At 38.8% G+C, this 18,454-nt stretch overlaps 1 protein-coding gene across 3 annotated transcripts in view; it reads right to left on the bottom strand.

Annotated features, from left to right (window-relative positions):
• Nucleotides 1-3,567: 3,567 nt before the first annotated feature.
• Nucleotides 3,568-18,454, bottom strand: part of inf2 (inverted formin 2) — a 47,081-nt gene continuing 32,194 nt past the window's right edge. The window contains exons 9-24 of one of the 3 annotated variants that reach the window (XM_053632402.1): nucleotides 18,169-18,311; nucleotides 18,012-18,073; nucleotides 17,813-17,915; nucleotides 16,221-16,306; nucleotides 15,853-15,953; nucleotides 14,966-15,036; nucleotides 14,709-14,816; nucleotides 13,964-14,034; nucleotides 13,700-13,820; nucleotides 12,769-12,933; nucleotides 12,472-12,574; nucleotides 10,291-10,434; nucleotides 7,817-7,963; nucleotides 7,163-7,630; nucleotides 6,732-6,788; nucleotides 3,568-4,748 (exon numbers count right to left, since the gene is read on the bottom strand). In XM_053632402.1, the coding sequence (XP_053488377.1) occupies nucleotides 6,733-6,788; nucleotides 7,163-7,630; nucleotides 7,817-7,963; nucleotides 10,291-10,434; nucleotides 12,472-12,574; nucleotides 12,769-12,933; nucleotides 13,700-13,820; nucleotides 13,964-14,034; nucleotides 14,709-14,816; nucleotides 14,966-15,036; nucleotides 15,853-15,953; nucleotides 16,221-16,306; nucleotides 17,813-17,915; nucleotides 18,012-18,073; nucleotides 18,169-18,311 (1,949 nt within the window). In that variant the 3' untranslated portion in view covers nucleotides 3,568-4,748; nucleotide 6,732. Of the gene's footprint in view, nucleotides 4,749-6,731; nucleotides 6,789-7,162; nucleotides 7,964-10,290; nucleotides 10,435-12,471; nucleotides 12,575-12,768; nucleotides 12,934-13,699; nucleotides 13,821-13,963; nucleotides 14,035-14,708; nucleotides 14,817-14,965; nucleotides 15,037-15,852; nucleotides 15,954-16,220; nucleotides 16,307-17,812; nucleotides 17,916-18,011; nucleotides 18,074-18,168; nucleotides 18,312-18,454 lie in introns of all 3 variants that reach the window. The other 2 variants (XM_053632400.1, XM_053632401.1) reach the window with 2 other exon arrangements.

Below are 18,454 nucleotides of genomic sequence, written 5' to 3'. Positions count from 1 at the left end.
TTTGTCCTCAGTAAACATTTTATCCTTATCAATGTCATAGTAAATCTTCTGTGACATTATAGCGCACCATTTTTTTGTATTTTCCGGTGTGAACATTATAGTGTTATGTAAACTATAGAAAGTCCAGTGTTTCTTATATCCATGGCTATAGTTAGCAACATCAACTATCTGCCATCTACTATTCAATTTAACCTCTCCAAACCACCAGGGGTGATGCATCCATCCATCAATCCATTTTCTGTACCGCCTATCCTACACAGGGTCGTGGGGAGCCTGGAGCCTACCCCTAGGGACTCAGCGAGGGACACAATCATACACATATTCACACACCCATTCACACACTATGGACAATTTTGAAAAAGGCAATCAGCCAACAACGCATTGGGGAGGAAAACCCCAAAGCATGGGGAGAACATGCAAACTCTGCACGCACACATAGAGCGGAGGCAAGAATCGAACCCCCAACCCTGGAGGTGCAAGGTGATGTACTGTATATCACCTGATTAACCCTTGTGCACGTGCACACATGCCAAAGTATTTCAACATGGTCATGCAGTATAATGCACTAATACAAAAATTTCCTTTTCACTTGCACATGTTGGACTATATAACAGTGGTATAAGTCTAAGGTTAGCAGCATGTAACTACGGATGGAGCTAGAGGTGTCCTGTCTCCCTAAGTTGTGGATAGCACCCTCTTATGTTCATACTAAATGTGTGTGTTCTCTTTGATATATTATGAGCATTATTTAAAAATGTCACTACAGTGTCCACTAGGCTTGTGTTGCTTTTTATCCTTTGAATTCGAATGTGTGTGTGTGTGTGTGTGTGTGTGTGTGTGTGTGTGTGTCTTTACCTCATTTACTTATGTGTAATCTTCTATGAGCTGAAAGATTCTCAGTCAAATGAGCAGGACACTGCTCCATTTTTCCTGCAGAGGTGGTCCTCCCTTTGTGTCTCACAGTTAACTGATTATTGCTCAGTCTTCTATTCTCAGATGAGATTTCCACTAATTCTGCAGCACTTCATTTTGGGCCATTTACCTCCACACAAACACCTGCTTTTCTACTCTACCGTTGGATTGTCCCCAGAGTCCATATTGTATTTAGTAGGCAGCTACTGTTAACTATGCTACAGGGCTTGTACTCATGCAGACAATTGTTTTCATTCAAAACAATGATGGGCATCAGCTATGCACCCACTGCCTTAGCACTGAGTGTCTATAGAATGTTGTCTGACTCAGACACTGACTGCACTGACTAATGCCAGTGCTGACACACGCTCACTTGAACGTCAGACTTGAATCCTGGCTGAGAGATTAATCTGAACCAGGTCTGGTGACAACTGATAAGCAATGCAAGAAGTCCCCTGATGTCCACGTCCAGTTCCCAAGTACCTAAGTCTGGTCATGGTAATCTATCAACCTTGAGTGTTTAGTTCCAACCGTAATTTAATACACCTGACCCCTAAACCCACTTATAAAATCATCCTATGCATTTAATATGCTATGAATGGCAGATGCTGTTCAGCCACATGCAGCCACGGGACTTGTTCACATCCATGCAATGCTTACATTTATTTTCTTATTGCTGTTTTTCCTTCCAAATTCAGCCATTCCAATTCAAAGTCCTATCATTTGGAAGGTGCATACAGATGGCCAGTGGCATCAAGATATTGCCATATTTGGATGACTGGCTCCTCTGTGCTCTCACTAAGGAGCAGGCAATCTAGAAAATATCCACCATGCATTCTCCCATTGCAGCATTCGGGGTCATTCTTATCTCAGACAAGAGATCCCTAACCCCAAAGCAAATAACACCATTAAACAGCATGAAGCTAGACTCAGTTAATAATTCAAGCCACTCTAGCATACAGTATACATTATTACACTTGCCAATTAGAATCAGTCATGCTTGGACCGATGATCGCAGCCACATCAATAATTACCCTAGGTTTGCAATCACTGCAGACATTCCACAGATGGATCGCGAGCCTGTAACAGGAACCTAAACACCACAGATTGAAACATGTTCTTGTCTCAGGAGAGGGAGCCCAATAACTAGTCCACTGGCAGTGCAGGGCAATTCTAGCACAAGGAGTCTGGTTGGGCGTTATTCCCCACTGGAGAGAGGTTCTGTAATTACCAAAGATCTGGAGGGCTGTGTGGTGCCACAAGGGTACTATGGACAAGTAGCCCCCTGGTGTAAGATACATCAACTAGGGAGTTGAAGGCAATACCCCTCTGAAATAATATCAGTCATCAAAGTGTCATGAAGGTGAGTGGCTTTTTTCATATTGGACAGAATCTCATCAGGTGTGCCTAACCATAACAGGCCTCACAATTTATCTGCTAGGGCTTTGCAGTGGTGCAAAGCAAAGGGGAATGGTATCTACTTCTTGGTGGTAGACATAGAAATGTATCTAGCTGTACATAGACGTCTTTGAAAGTGCCAAGTCAACTACTTGCCAGTTGTGGTTCCCCCTGGTACAGTATGCTCTGGCTCACAACTGGCCCTCTCAGCTAGTGCATGCCTTTCCTCCTCTACCACTGATTCTTCAGACTTTGTACAGGATTTAGGAGCTAGGTAACAGAGGCTATGCCTGCAGATTTGTTTACTCAGACAGAATAGCCAGCCGAGGACTGTCACCTATCAATACAGGAAACACCTATGAGTGCACAGGGTATTTAGGTCCTTAAGTGAAAAATTTTCTGCAGATGTTGTACATCTCACCAGCTAGATCTTGTGGATTGCCTTTCTAAAGTGGACAATCTTTCAAAGTGCACCTCCATTCACAAGCCTGCTAGGAGCCCTGTGTGAAACCTCCCTCTTATGCTGGAATTCCTAAAGATCCCCCTTATGAGACTGGGCAGGAAACTGACTTGTATTTGAAAACGGTCACTTGTAATCACTTCAGCAATAAGTTGTCGTCTATAGATGAGGTGGATGCCCAGGTCCCACTGGAATATACCACAGTGTCTCCTCCTGATGGGCTTTATTTGGAGGTGTACCGCTCCAGAAAATCATTCCTGCTGCTACCTGGGTGTCACCATGCACCTTCTCCAAGTTTTAAAAGGTTAGCATTGCCCCTCCCAGTGGTGCAAGGTGGTAATCATCTCTGAGCACCCTTCAATGCAGTTTTAGAAATGAAACAATGTTGGTTATTTATGTAACTGTGGTTATATGAATCCCATATAACTGTCACCTGGACCGGTTCACTAAGTTTCTAAGAAATGATTGTTGTACAACAGCAGTATTTATTGTGAAGAAAGAGTCACATATCACTATGTGACCTATGCACATGCACACACAGGGTAATTCAGGTGTTATATACGACCTCTGGCAATTATACAGCGTTCAGAAAACCACATTTACATACCTTACTCTAATTCTTATGACTCACCCTGCTAAATGTTCAGTGCATCAGCTCTTATGTCTCATTTATTATGAAGCCATCAGTGATTAGCTACAGTATAATGAACACAAAGAATTGAACACACAGATGACAGCTTTATCAAAATGCTGATAGAATAATGGTGTCCCAGGTGGTGATATACATTTGATATGAGTTTGTTAAGAAAATGTATTTATTGAAAGTATAGTAATGTGAAAGACAATACACAACTAATCACACCTCAGAGAATAATCTAAAATTTAATTAACAGTTATTTCTTCCTCAGTAGAAGCATTGAGTGTTGAATTCCTGTTGTGCTTTGGCAGTGTGCTTTTAATAAATCCATTAAAAGCACACTGTAAAATGTTGAGCCATTGTCTTTTGGCATTATTCAGAAATATGCAAAAACAAAACCAGTACTAGAGCTTATGTTGTCCTATGTTGACTGTTAGTTGGTTATATTAAGAGTCCATCCAGAAGAGTTTATGTAAATTACACCAACCACAGCATACATCAACTGCTGTATTTATTTCAACAACCACTGTGCAACAGATAGAAATTAACTAAATATTTTTTTTTCTTACGTTACATCATACACTACACTAAGTAGTCAGTTATAAATATAACATTTACATTATTACTAAGACAGCCAAATATAATATAGGGACCAGTTTTCCAGACAGGTTTGCACAAGATTAAAAGGGATATAAGGTGAAGCTGCCAACCTCATTTACTCCAAAGCCCACATTAATGACACTTATTTTGGGCTCTCAGAGATGCTTATATTGCTATAACAAACCACATGATAGAATACTTTGTTCTCTTTAACAGATACTATACATTCACTCTGATAATTAGATCTTGAAAGGGTTATTTGACTTGCAATATTTACCAGCAACATATGAAATTCCATCAACCTAAAATCTTACAGCATTTTTCTGATTCAAATCTGTAACACTGGGCCATCTTAAACTATTACTGGTAAACTCATATAATTCCAATATACACACAATTTTGATTTCTTTTTTTTTTTTTTTTTTGTCCATTGCTCCCAGATATATATCTATATGTAAACAAAGATTTGGCTTATCATAATATAGTGCACAAACTAATGAAATATTTGGCCACATTCTAAAGGGCAAAACTAAGCTTTTTCCAAAAATAATGCTTTTTCTTCCTTAAAACATCAGCACGTGGTCCACACGAAAGTTTTGATTCTGTTCCGAGTGCTCAGCCCTTGGTTTCTGAGTGTCGAGTGTGAGAGCAGTTAAAGGGAGCTTTAAAAGTTGATCATGGATACAGCTATACAATTAAAGCTTCATCTCTTCCCTCGCGGTTTCCCTTTCCTGGTTCTCCCTGCAATGGTAATAAATAAAAAAAAAGAAACAAAGAAATAAATGAGCATCCATTCCAAATCCATTTAATTTCAATCCTTTGATTAGAATGTACACAAATCGAGGGATTTAAGTCTTGTTATTCAGTTGAAACAAAACATGCAAAAGCAGTTATATGATTCAGGTAAAATGTAATAATACCATAATTGGTATGACCAATTTTTGGTTTTTCAGACATACACATAAGCTGAAGTTGTTGTTTTTGTTATTATTGTTATTATAAATACTAAAATCATATCTTAATTTACCCATCACCTGGTGAGACAATAGATTGCATTCCATTATTAGTTGGATATGAGGTATTGCCAAAGACAAAAAACAGAATTTAGTTGTTGAAAAGGTAAATTAGTTCACTTTCCCAAGCGATATAATAGAAGAGTTTGATAAAATGTTAGTATGCAGTGCCCTCCAATAAAATTGGCACCTTTGGTAAATATGAGCAAAAAAGCTGGGAAAAATTGTCTTTATTGTCTAAGCTTTTGATCCTTTGTTAAAACAAAATTCACAAAAATACTCTTCTCTAATTGATAAACAATTGCAAACAACACTGGTTTATTAAAAACTGGGACGGCCATGGTAGGACCTTGATTTTGTGGTCAGTAAATAATTTTTGTGTTGATTTTTATGTATGTTTTGGATCATTGTCCTGCTGGAAGATCCAATCACGGCCCTTTTAAGCTTTCTGGCAGAGAAAGTCATGTTTTCATTTAATATCTGTTGATATTTAATAGAGTCCATGATGCCATGTATCCTAACAAAATGTCCAGGTTCTCTGACAGAAAAACTGCCCCAAAACTTTAAAGAGCCATCACCATATTTAACCGTGGGCATGAGGTACTTTTCCATATGGCTACCTCTCTGTGTGTGCCAAAACCACCTCTGGTGTTTATTGCCAAAAAGCTCTATTTTGGTTTCATCTGACCATAGAACCCAATCCCATTTGAAGTTCCAGTAGTGTCTGGAAAACCGAACACGCTTGGGTTTGTTTTTGGATGAGAGTAGAGGCTTTTTTTATTGAAACCCTTCCAAACCACTTGGGGTGATGTAGGTGACTTCGGATTGTAGTTTTGGAGACTTTCTGACCAAAAGATGCAACTAACTTCTGCAATTCTCCAGCTGTGATCCTTGGAGATTTTTTGGCCACTCGAACCATCCTCTTCACAGTGCGTTGAGACAATATAGACACACGTCCAATTCCAGGCTGATTCATAACATTTCTTGAACTTCTTGAACTAGGAACTTCCTAATTATTTCATATGAGGGCTGCAACTAACGATTATTTTCTCAGAATATTATTGGGATAAATTCGCACTTTTAATATCTGTATACCGTGTTTAAATATTTCTATAAAGCTGCTTTGAGACAATGTCTATTGTAAAAAAGCACTATACAAATAAAATTGAATTGAATTTGGCTTATGTTACCTCATATTTATACCCCTGTGAAACAGGAAGTCATGGTTGAACAATTTCCTGTCCTGGTCACCAGGTGTACCATTTTTTTTTATTTATTTTTTTTAAATATCAATCTTCTAGTTTGATATCCATGAGAGCAAAGTATTTTTATGACTTTTTTTTTAAACAAAAGGTTAAACAATAAAGACAATTTTTCACAGCCTTCTTTACTCATATTTACCAAGGGTGCCAATATTCGTGGAGGGCACTATAGTTATCAGACAATTACTAGTTATAATTGTAATGTTAGACCAGATTTGATTTAATAATGCAATTGTGTAGCAGCTCCCTCGGCTATCAGCAGGCAAAGGTCCAGAGAGGCTTTGACAAGGTTAGAAAAATTTGATTACCCTTATTTCCACAGGACACAACAGAAGGTTAATGAAGTAGGACAATTATGTTAAAACACGTGGATTTGGTTATAGTAGACGGGGTTTGGACGCTCATCTCTTTGAGCCTGGTCAGTTAACACATCCAACGATGTGACCTACCTTATTGCAACACACAGGTCTTTTTACGCTTACTGTCTCCTTCGCTGTTACCCTCAGCTTAAGAGTGGCAAAGAGAGAGAGAGACACACTAAAGGACTGAATGACATTTATTTGTGTCCCGATAAACACCAGTGGATTAGGACTAAATAGTTTCATTTAATCTAAAAGTGACTTTAATAAAATAACAAGCAAAAACTAAAACTGGCACTGGTTTCACCAATGTTAAGAAAACAAAACTTTAAAAAAATTAAGGGGAAAAAAAATCCAATAAAAATAGGCGAATCCTCTTTAGTTTTTGCACTCCAAAATAGTTGTACTATTTTGTAAAACTACATATTAACATTGTGATGTACACTCTTAATCTCAGACAGCATGCACACACACATACATACACATACATACAAATACACACACAAAAATGCACCAGTTACCTTCTTTATTGCTTTTTTTCCTTCCTTGGATGAGCTTATGTGATTTCGGCTGAGAGGCGGGAGGATCCGAGGGGGCAGAGCCATCCACAGCACCTGCTCCGTCAGGTGCATCAGGCTCACCCGGCATCTCTGTATTACTGTTACCAGCAAGAGATGACTCTGTGGCGCGGCTAGAGTCTACCTGAGTTGTGCTTGAGCGTTTCTTTGCATTCTGGTCTTGGCTTTCTGGCACCATTTCATCGCTGACCATGCTGTGTACTTCCACATGCGAGTCAGTATGAGCACCAGAGTTGATATTGGTCACGTTTTTGAGTGTGGCATCAGTAAAAGCTTGGTCGTCTTTGACTTGGCTATTATTAGAGTTACAGTTTTGTTGTGTGCCATCTGTTGCTGCAGATGGGTTCACAGTAGATGGAGGCACTGTAGAGAATCGTGTGTCCACAGAGGTCTTTTCTGTCAGTGGAGTCTCTGTGGAAGAGTTTTTCTCACTAAGGATTTCAGTTGGAAGAGGAGTTTCTATGTTATCTTTTAAGCAATCCTGAACTGGAGGAAGCTCTGCGGAAGGCTTGAGCGGTGTAGCTGTATGGTTAGACAGTGTGTGTTCGGTGGAGAGGCCTGATTGGGTCTCTTGATGTGTGAGTGGAACTTCATTACCAGTTGCTGTGGCTGCTCTTTCTCCTCTGGGGTTGGTGGAGGAAGCGCTGACTGGACCTTCGAGATTTGTTTCCTTTGGCTGAGGAGGAGGGGGGTCTTGAGGTACACCTGATGTGACTTCTCTTTCTGCACATTTGACACTTTGTGCTAAAGAATGAGAGCGAGAAGAAAGTTAATTAAGATGAGAGAATAGCATGGTTGACATTTCCTTTGGGCTGAATATAAATAAAGCAGCAGGCATGTGCAAATTTCTGCATGCAAGATTATTCTGTCTGTGATTAGTTTTTCTGTCCGTTATTAGTGTTTGGTCAGATGTGGTTAGTGTTAGCTCAGTGCTTTGCATTTTTAATATCTTGGCATTCATTTGCTTCAAGTTCCAAAAAATATCCAACATACCATGAAGGAAACCAACAGTATTTTTTTTTATGACTTTAGTGGCATGTTGTCAATCACCCCAACACTGTATTGGGAAGTGAGACACAGGTAGGCTATAGATATAACAAGGAGGCTTGAATGGAGTTATTGACTAATAAAGATGCCCAGGCAATGAGACAAACAAGACACACAATAAAAATAAATCTTAAAAGGGGTCATATGACTTTTAAACGTTTTTAAAAATGGTCATTATTTTGGTTATTGGGTGTAACAGAATAGGTTAACATGCTTTAATGTTCAAAAAACACATTATTTGTCACATACTGTACATTATTGCAGTACCTCTATTCCCAGGCTGCCTGAAACACTCCGGTTTCTCCAAAGCTCCTCGTTCTGAAAAGCCCAGAGTGCTCTGATTGGCCAGCTGACCTGATGTGTTGTGACTGGCCAAAAACCTCAAGTGTGTGTTGGAAATGTAACACCCCTTGGGTTAGCGTCAGCCTCCAAGGCTTCTAAAGCAATTCTGAGCTCCTAAGCAACATGTCAGTTTTACCGTATCAGTTCAAGCCAGAGGTCGATTCAGAAAATGTGGATGATAAAGCGGAACCCACTTTGCGAACACGACTTGACCAGAACGTTTCATAGTGGCAAGTTTTTATTTTGTAGCTCTCACCTTTCAGATACAATGTAAATTCCGACGCCCCGCCGTTGGGTCAGCGCGTTGTTCAGTGCAAAACTATGCTACATACACAGCTTCTGTGTGTACATAGGTACTCACGCAATATATGTTTGGAAAGCTAAGATTCTTGTGATTCGATTGATATAAACCGTTTCCAGATACAATCACAACAGCAGCGACAATCAACGTCTCGGTCAGATCACCAACATACAAACAAACACTTACAAAACTAAGGCAACTTCGCAAACTTTAGATAGCACGTTAGCAGAGGTCTACAACTGAGCCCTGGGCCACAACACAAAACGCTGCATTTGAACGGTCAGTAGCAGATATTTCATAAAATAATCAAACACTCTTACAGGTTCTGATTCAGAAGCGCAAGATTGTCCAAGCAAAGTGGGAATTGCCCCGTTTTTTCAGGAATAGCCTTCGTGTATAGCCTGCTTTGTACTCGCCCAGGTTCCGGAAGCTGTGCACAAGCAAACATTTGGGTTGTAATGTTCAGGAACAGCGTTATAAGTAAACAGTAACCACTGATTCCTAATTTCGTCAGTTCTCATAAGGCCAAACAAAGCGGTTTTTCTTTCGCACCAAAACACGCAGCGTCTCCGTGACATAGTGCCTGAACTCACTGAAGCATCGCCTTCTTTCTTCGCACCTGTTTTTGGGCGGGATTATGCAAATAGTTCACGTAGTGACGTAGACGTTTGCAGGAGTAATATCTGGACTTCGAACAACACGTTTTGGGCAGGTCTGGAGCAGTGTTCTGTTAGATAAAATAAATCCCTTTGGGGGATACAATGAGCTTTGTGACTGCAGATCTTATACATGCACAAAAAGATACATTACACACCAAAACAAAAGGAAAAAACATTAAAAATCATGATACTACTCCTTTAATATACAAACCATATTAAAACAATATTTGTGTAAATCATGTAATTTGTATAAATTATTTATATAATTGTGACAGACACATTGCACTTATTAATTCCATCCTCAGGGGGATAAGTAGTAATAGTTGATTGACAGCATGCCATTAATTCTCTCAAATTATCACTGAATGGTTAATATGTGAGCACAGCAGTTAAACATTGGTGTACCAAGAGCAGCTGTATGTGCTGTTAGCCACCAATGAAAAGCAGGGAGATGAAGCAGCAACTGCAGGCTATTGGTTGGGTAGAAGGTTGCGAGTGACGCCAAATGCTAATACTCCATGACCAAGAGCCTGAATACCTTTTCACTCTTTATCTCCTTTCATCATGGGGGGGGGGGGGGGGGGTTGACAAACTGTACAGGTTCGTACAATCACTGCCAGTCATTAACAGTGATCATGAAGTAGAGGAGATGAAAAGGGAAAGTGATTTCAGGCATTTGGACTGGAGCCGTTGCGGAGAGGCCCGAGTTGTCTTGTCCTTACCGGTGTCCCTATGCATTTCACTAGAGGGGGCACTTTCCGTTTCGCACCTGGGCCTGGTCTTTCTAAGCTGGAAACCTTTTCTGATGTCAGCTAGCAGGTTGTCAATGATGCAGCCATCCTCCTGAGGCACACCTCCTCTTCTAACTGCAAAAATAACACACAGATATAGACTGGAATCAAACTGCAGTTAGGTCAAGCTTGCTTTATTGGGATGATATTTTCTTAACACGTTTTTTTTTTTTTTGCAAAGCCACTCCAACATTAAAAGTGAGCTAAAAGTGTAGCAAATGAGTGTATAACAAATCACAATAGCAAATTAAAAGCATGATAAAAAGCCTAATTCAAAACAAGTAAGATGGAAGACATGATAAATTAAACCTGGTTGGCAATGATTAATGTGATAATAACAACTAGTGCTATTCATGTAGCTATATAAAGTCATGTGGAAAAATAAGTACACCCCATGGAAATTGTTGGCTTTTTTGACGTATTTGGACAAGCAAACATTTGATCCTTTTTGAAACCGTGCCTATTAATAAAATTGATACACCATCAAATGACACATAAAGTAACATTTTGTAGTAATTTAACGTAGTGATTTAAATTAACAAAAAAAAAACAAAACAATCAGTCACATAGAAAAAGTAAGTACATTTAATCACACCTTCAAATCCATAAAATTAGAATCAGGTGTTCAGGATTAGGTGCCATGATTAGAACCTGCTCTGTAAGTGCAGATGGAACCTGTTATTTATACCCCCTCATATCTAGTGTCTGGTGTTCCCTTTGCTATTGAGGTGTGTGGTGTCATCAGGACAAGATCTAAAGGTTGTGGATGCCTATGAGTCTGGCAAGGGATTTAAAAATCTCTCTAAATTATTTGAAATGCATCATTCCACTGAAAGGAAAATCATCTACAAATGGCACAGATTTCAAACGATTGGTTGTCCAGGACTGGCCGTCCCAGCAAATTCAGCTCAAGAGCAGACCGTCTGATGCAAAGTGAAGTCTCCAAGAACCCAAACATTTCATCACAGGATTTGCTAGTAAGTCTGGCAACTGTTGGTATCAAAGTGCATGCATCTATAATCAGAGATTTTGACCTGCATGGAAAGCGTGCCAGGAAAAAGCCCTTGCAAGACTTTGAAATAAGACCTTTTGAAATAATGTGCTCTGGACAGACGAATCAAAAGATAGAATCAAAATATAGCTTTTCAGGAGAGGCATGTTATGCCAACTATGAAGCATGGTGGTGGAAATGTTATGGTTTGGGGTTACTTCACTGCCTCAGGGACTGGACAGCTTGCATTCATTGATTCATCTATGAATTCTGCATCATATCAAAGAGTGCTTTAAGATAATTTGAGGCCGTCTGTCCGGAAGTTTAAGTTGAACCGAAAGTGGGCTTTTCAACAGGATAATGATCTTAAGCACACTAGCAAATCCAACAAGGAATAGTTCAAAAAGAAGAAATGAGGGTTATGGAATGGCCTAGTCAAAGCCTGGATTGAATCCCATTGAAATGTTGTGGGGGGATTTGAAACGGGCCATACATGCAAGAAAACCGTCAAACATCTTCCAGCTGAAAGAATATTGCATGGAAGAGTGGTCAAAAATTCCAGCAAGGTGGACAATTATGCAAAACGTCTACAGGAAGTTATTTCTGCTAAAGGGGGCAATACTAGCTTCCGAGGCCAAGGGTGTTTTTACTTTTTCCACAGAAGAATCTCACATCTATTGATATTTCTGTTCAATAAATGATTGAAAAAGCTCATTTTCCTTGTGGTTTTGTTCAAGTATATCAACTTTATTACCAGGAACGGTCTCAAAGATGATCAAATGTTTGTTTGTCCAAATATGCCAAAAAAGCCAATGATTTCACATGACTATACACACACAATTTTTATTTTATATATATATATATATATATATATATATATATATATATATATATATTTTCCCTTTCCCCCACACAAACACACAATATAATTTTTGAACAATAAAATGTTCAATATATATCTGCAAAATGTGTTTAAAATAATCAGTTCATGCATTGGAGAATGGAACTGAGCAGCAAGTAAGAATTCCTGTTCAGGACTCTGAAAACCATATTATCAGAAATCAAAGGTCAAACAGAGGGGAAGTCCTGCCAGACGTGAGACGGGTTTAGCATGTACTTACTGATCTTGCCGTTCTCTCCTTTCTGTCGCTTGGACTCCTCCTCTGCCAGCTGCTTTTTCCTCTTCTCTGCCTTGGCAGCTTGCTCCTTACGGATCTTGTTCTCCTACAGCAGAAACAAACAGGACCAACAGAAGGTCAGTATGAGAGAAGAGAGCAGGCTATTTTCAGTCACATGTGCAACAGTATACAACAATCCCAAGATAGCAGCAACTAGGAAGGTTATACATGATTTAAATAGTTTTCACTCATAAATCTTTTAATGATCAGATTAGATTACGAACAGTCCAAAGAGATTACCTTTAATGCTTTGAGGAAAAGCCCACGGAAGATCTTAATGGTGCTAAAGAGCTCCTCTAGTGACAGCTGAGCAGCATCTTCACACAGGTACTGAGCCAGATCTCCTTTCTTCTTCTCAATGTCCGCAAAGCAGTCCTCCAAACCTTTACATGCCCGAAGGTTCTCCTACAGATATGTGGCAAGAACCCCATGAAAAGCTCTATGCTTTGTAGAAATGCCTATGTGGAACATACCTGAAACACGTTACCAAGATTGAATTTGTAAAATTGAGTTGACTTTTGAAGTTTAAACTTATTTCATGAACATATTTTCCCTTAATGGCTTACAAGATTGCCCAAAATGCCATTCAACTCCCTGCTGATCGTGCCAGTGGGATGCTGAAGACATGCATGCTAATACCGCCATCATGCTTTCACCCCGCTGATCGCCAACCAGCCGAGCAGAGTCTCTGCTATAATTCAGCGCAACTGCGTCATAAAGCTTCAGTGCATTCTGGAGAGTGCTGTCTCCATGAATTTTATTCTGGATTTCTCATTAATATGACATCGAATGCCACTGGAAAATAGTGAAGTGGAAAAGAAGCTCTTGAGCTTTTATTTTTAGGAGCTCACAATGGAACCTGACAGTTATCACCTTTGTTTCAGATCAGCGAAACTTATTCTCGTATTAAACGCCATTGTAACTTCGCAGGAATCATGAAAATACAGCACCGACCAATACACATCACATATTTCGACATAAACACATATTTAACGTGCTTCAGGGTGGAGTTTTCCTTTAAGGAACACCTCCAATCAACAGTAGGGTACAAGCAAAGAGGCGGGTGGGATCACTAAAAGATCCATTACAATAGCTAATACGACTGTGTGTGACTAAAGGACAAAATAAATCCCTTAGTATAAATGCATTTATTATACAATATTCTACTCACCTTGATAATACTTAAAAACTGATCTTGAACATCTTGAACTGATGACGAGACTTTTTTCTCGGTGTCCCTTAAACGCTTGGACAGTGCACTTGCCTCAGCCTGAATGCAATCTAGGTTTATTCTGGGACAAGCAGATCAGATCAAAAACAGTACGTTCACAATAGAGACTACGCTGATGTTGCATTTAATCATACGGACCAGGAAATTATTATCTTGCTCAGCAAAACCACACTGAAATAAATAGAAGGTTGGCAGTGTATTCACCCTGCTGCCTTTTCACAGCTTTCAATGTCGTCAGGGAGGTTCAGAAGCTCAGGGTCATTCAACTCGGCTTCCTGGAAGAACAGATAGGAGTTTTCCCCTGCTTTTTTAAAAAAATTCACCATATAAACATCTCTAAATTCTTGAATGGAATCATGAATGGAATATTTCTATGTAGAATAATTACTCCAACTAAAGACTACTACCATCACAGTTACTTACAGTGGTACTTGAAAGTTTGTTAGAATTTTCTATATATCTGCATAAATGAGCTTAACCATCATCAGATTTTCACACAAGTCCTAAAAGTTGATAAAGAGAACCCAATTAATCCAACGAGACTGTTCTGTACTGATGAATAGGCTTAAATTCCTCCAAGCCGATGTACAGGACTGATCCATAGTGCAGTTATGGCTGCATAAGGAGGTGACCCCAGATATTGAAAACAAAGGTTCACATACTCACTTATGTAATATTGGATCATTTTCCTCAATAAATAAATGACCAAGTATAATATTTTTGTCTCATTTGTTTACTTCTATTTATCTACTCTTAGGACATGTGTGAACATCTGATGATGTTTTAGGTCATATTCATGCAGAAATATAGAAGACTCTAAAGAGTTCGCAAACTTTCAAGCACCACTGTACATCAAAGTGCCTCAGCGTTCCTCAATTAAAACAATTCTGCTCGTATGAGTTACTCATAGTCCGAATTCTCCCAACTCGGACGAGTCACTTTACAGTACCTCGAGGATGTGGTGCAACAGAGTGATACGGCCCTTGTTGGCTTTGGTTTCTGTCAGCTTCAGCAAGGAGCTAATCTTGAATCCTTCAGCATTTCCTGTATGACTTCCCTGGAAAAGAAAACATTACAGCTGTTTATACATCTTATGATCTTACGATCCAAATTTACTTATAATTCAGTTGCGTTTGTCATTTCACACGAATGGCATTTCATTTTAACCATGTTAATGGACTTACAGCTTTTGGTAAATGTACTTACATAGTTGAGGAAGTTTCCTACTCGAAGGATTAACCTGCAGAAACTGGGCAGCAGTGTGCTAGCTCTGAGACCTACAGGGGGCGACATATACCAAAAGCTCCTCAGAACAATCTCAAAGGCTAGGACTACATTTGTACTAGAGTAACACTATACAGCGTAATGCTATATAGACTAGACTTCATTTACAAGATCACAACATACTACAAATACCCACATTTGTAGTTAAGTCGTGTGTCAACATTTATAGACGTGATTTTATGATGGTACTGCTGTTTGCAGAGGAACCACCCAGGCATGAGTAACAGGATATGCCTAAGGTGTACATTTGACAGATGGAGCCATTTAATAAACAGCTTATTGCATATATCTTGTCTACTAACACAAAATAATGTGTCACAAAGGGTGTAATGATACTGTTAAGTCAATATATTGACATAAGGGAGTTTTAAAAAGTACACCATAATGATATAGATGACATTACACAAATGTTATCTTTAGGTGTGACTTATCCCATAAAATATTCTACAAAATTGGTCAAACAGTGCCGCTCCCCGTAAAACGAGACCAATTAAACTAATATTTAGTGAACTGAACAAGCACCTCCATATGTCTGTGCCTTTGCATCAACAACACTGTTAAAATTTACTTTACTTTGTCCAAGAATGTACTTTCTTTCGCAGTGCAGACTGTGAACACGCTCTTGCGCAAGTGAGACTAAGCCGAGTGTGGCAGATGATCATTATACTGACCAACTCAGATCTATCAAAATACAATGGAGAAAACCCTTTGAAAGCCCACTGTACAATTAGATTTACTTATAGAGAATAACTGCACTCTTAACATGAAATTAGATGAATAAAATGGTATATGTTTAGAATTATACTCACTCTCACAAGCCTCCTCCACCAGCTGTGCTTTGGGTTTCAGAATCTCCAATACAGACGCAGTCTCCTCACACAACAGCATGCAATCAATCCTCAGTTGATAGCTAAAGAAAAGAGAGAGAGAGAGAGAGAGAGAGAGAGAGAGAGAGAGAGAGAGAGAGAGGGGTAATGCGTGGACAGGAAAACAAGTGAGGCAAATCTAAGGGTCACCATTAACAGACTTAAAAAATAATAATAATAATAATAATTATATATAATATAGTTAAAATAAACAAAAAACAAATTCAATTCAATACACTGTGGACTAGATGACTAAGGATTATTATTATTATTATTATTATAATAATAATAATCAAGAAGGGAGCTGTTACCAGGGAACAGCGAGGAGCGATAGGTAAAACTTGTCGACGTTGGCAAGCTTGTCTCGTTCTCCTTGGAAAGAGTTCAGGTTGTCGATCTACAACGGAACAGACAAAAGACATCATAACTATATAGTCTGTTCTTGTTGCTCATCACTGACAACAGAGTAGCAACCTGGCCAGAGGCTATAATGTATGGAGTCCTAGCACATTCCTTAACCCTTGTGCGTCCTTATGGACATTTCTGTCTTTTTCATTTTTGTTTTAAAAAAAAAAAAAAAAAAAAAAAAAAAAAAAAAAAAAATCATTTTATGTGTGTTAATGCAAACGGCATAGATTTTGCAAAAGGTGTATTTTTACTGGAATTTTAATATTTCACCCTCATTTGCTTTCATAAATGTAAAAAAAAAAAAAATTGAAGTCTGTGAAAGTGGAAATAAATAAATAATATATATTTCTATTACGGTTTTTTGACATGAGCATTTTTGTCCTTTATGGACCCGAGTTGTAGGTTGTATTTATTTATTTATTTATTTTTAAATCTGACACTGAATAAAAATATGAATGCATCAAAATTAATGTTGTTAATCAATCAGACATAAGGACTAATAATCAAAGAAAAAAAAAATTCTGCTTAGCATTTAGTATATGGGAAATAATTACCATTTTTTCCCTTTTTTTCATAAAAAAAATCTCTGTGGCATTATGTAAACAAACCAGCACTTAAAGGGTTACAATTCTGAAAATGAATGAATGTTTGGTAAGTATGATTAGAACTGATGCTGGTAAAAAAAAAATGACATCAGTGAAGGTGGAATTTTTTTTTTTTTTTAATATATAATATTTTTACGACAGTTTTTGGACATGGACATTTTTGTCCTCTATGGACCCATGTGTAACTGTTTTTAATTAACGCACAAGGGATAACAAATTGTAATGATCATGCACAGGTTGATGCTGTGATGTCAGCATTTTTCCAAAAATGTCTCCACCTTTTGAGGGAATTTTTGAAAAGCTTCAACTTCAGTGACCAAAATCACCAAATAAAAGCAGACTTGGCCTAGGTTTCCCTGTTTGCAGGACAGCCACTAATATGGAGGGATGAGGGCCAACACATATTTTCTCCAACAGACATTAATGCCATAGTGCACCTCAACATGCTTGGAGGAGTGTGCTAACTGTCCAGTTTGTTTTATCTAAACATAGAGACGCACTACCGATTAAGTAGTTTCTCACTAATAACCAAACAAAATCATAACATAACTGCGGCATCTTTGGGTTTCAAACTAGTAATCTCCTGAAAGGGTGAAACATCATTCATCTGTATAAATTAAGTTCACTGGTACTCCGGTTTCCTCCCCAAGTCCAAAGACATGCATGATAGTCTGATTGGCATGTCTAAAGTGTCCGTAGTGTATTAAAAGGATGTGTGTATGTGTGTGTGTGATTGTGCCCTGCGATGGATTGGCACCCTGTCCGGGGTGTACCCTGCCTTGTGCCCAATGCTCCCTGTAATAGGCTCCAGGTTCCCCGTGAACCTGAAAAGGATTAAGCGGTATGGAAGATGGATGGATGGATGGATGGATGGATGGTGAGCGACCAACCTCGTGTTTCTCTGGAAGGAGCTTCAGTAGCTGTTTTAACACCTCGACATCAAACTTGGAACGATCCCCTTTCTGAATCATGTCCACAAACTCCTCATTAGAGCTGTTCGAAAAGGCGAGGAGAGCAAACCTGATGATCTGATGACTAATGAAGAATACAATTGCTCAGACCGAAGTCTATCTGCATTAGTCAGCTTACCATTTGAACTGCTTGAGAAATATATTCAGATTCAGATTCTTCTTGGCATCAATAAAGGAAATCTACAAGACAGGAAAGAAGTAATCATGACCTCAATGATCACAAACTACTGCAATGAGAATATTTGCGATACAGATGTAAACATAAAATCTCAAACTTCTTTGGGTTCTTTCTTAGCAGGAGCAACTGGGCCTTTCTCTTTGGGCTCAGCCACTGGGAGACTGAAGAGTTGCTCGATGCTGGTATAGTCAGGTACCAGAGGGGAATCGGTTTGTTCTGAGGCCCAAATATTGCAACCATCTACAGAAGACAGAAGGGAACACTAGAGATATACTCTAAGCAACCATCTACAGAAGACAGAAGGGAACACTAGAGATATACTCTAAACATTTGTAATTCTATTCTTTGGAAAGCCAAGCTCTCATTTCAATAGCACCAATTAT

The sequence above is a fragment of the Ictalurus furcatus genome, chromosome 9 (genome assembly GCF_023375685.1).
Source record: "Ictalurus furcatus strain D&B chromosome 9, Billie_1.0, whole genome shotgun sequence".
NCBI classification, from domain to species: domain Eukaryota; kingdom Metazoa; phylum Chordata; class Actinopteri; order Siluriformes; family Ictaluridae; genus Ictalurus; species Ictalurus furcatus.
Note: the sequence above shows the minus strand (reverse complement) of the source record. Positions and strands in the feature narration are given on the sequence as shown.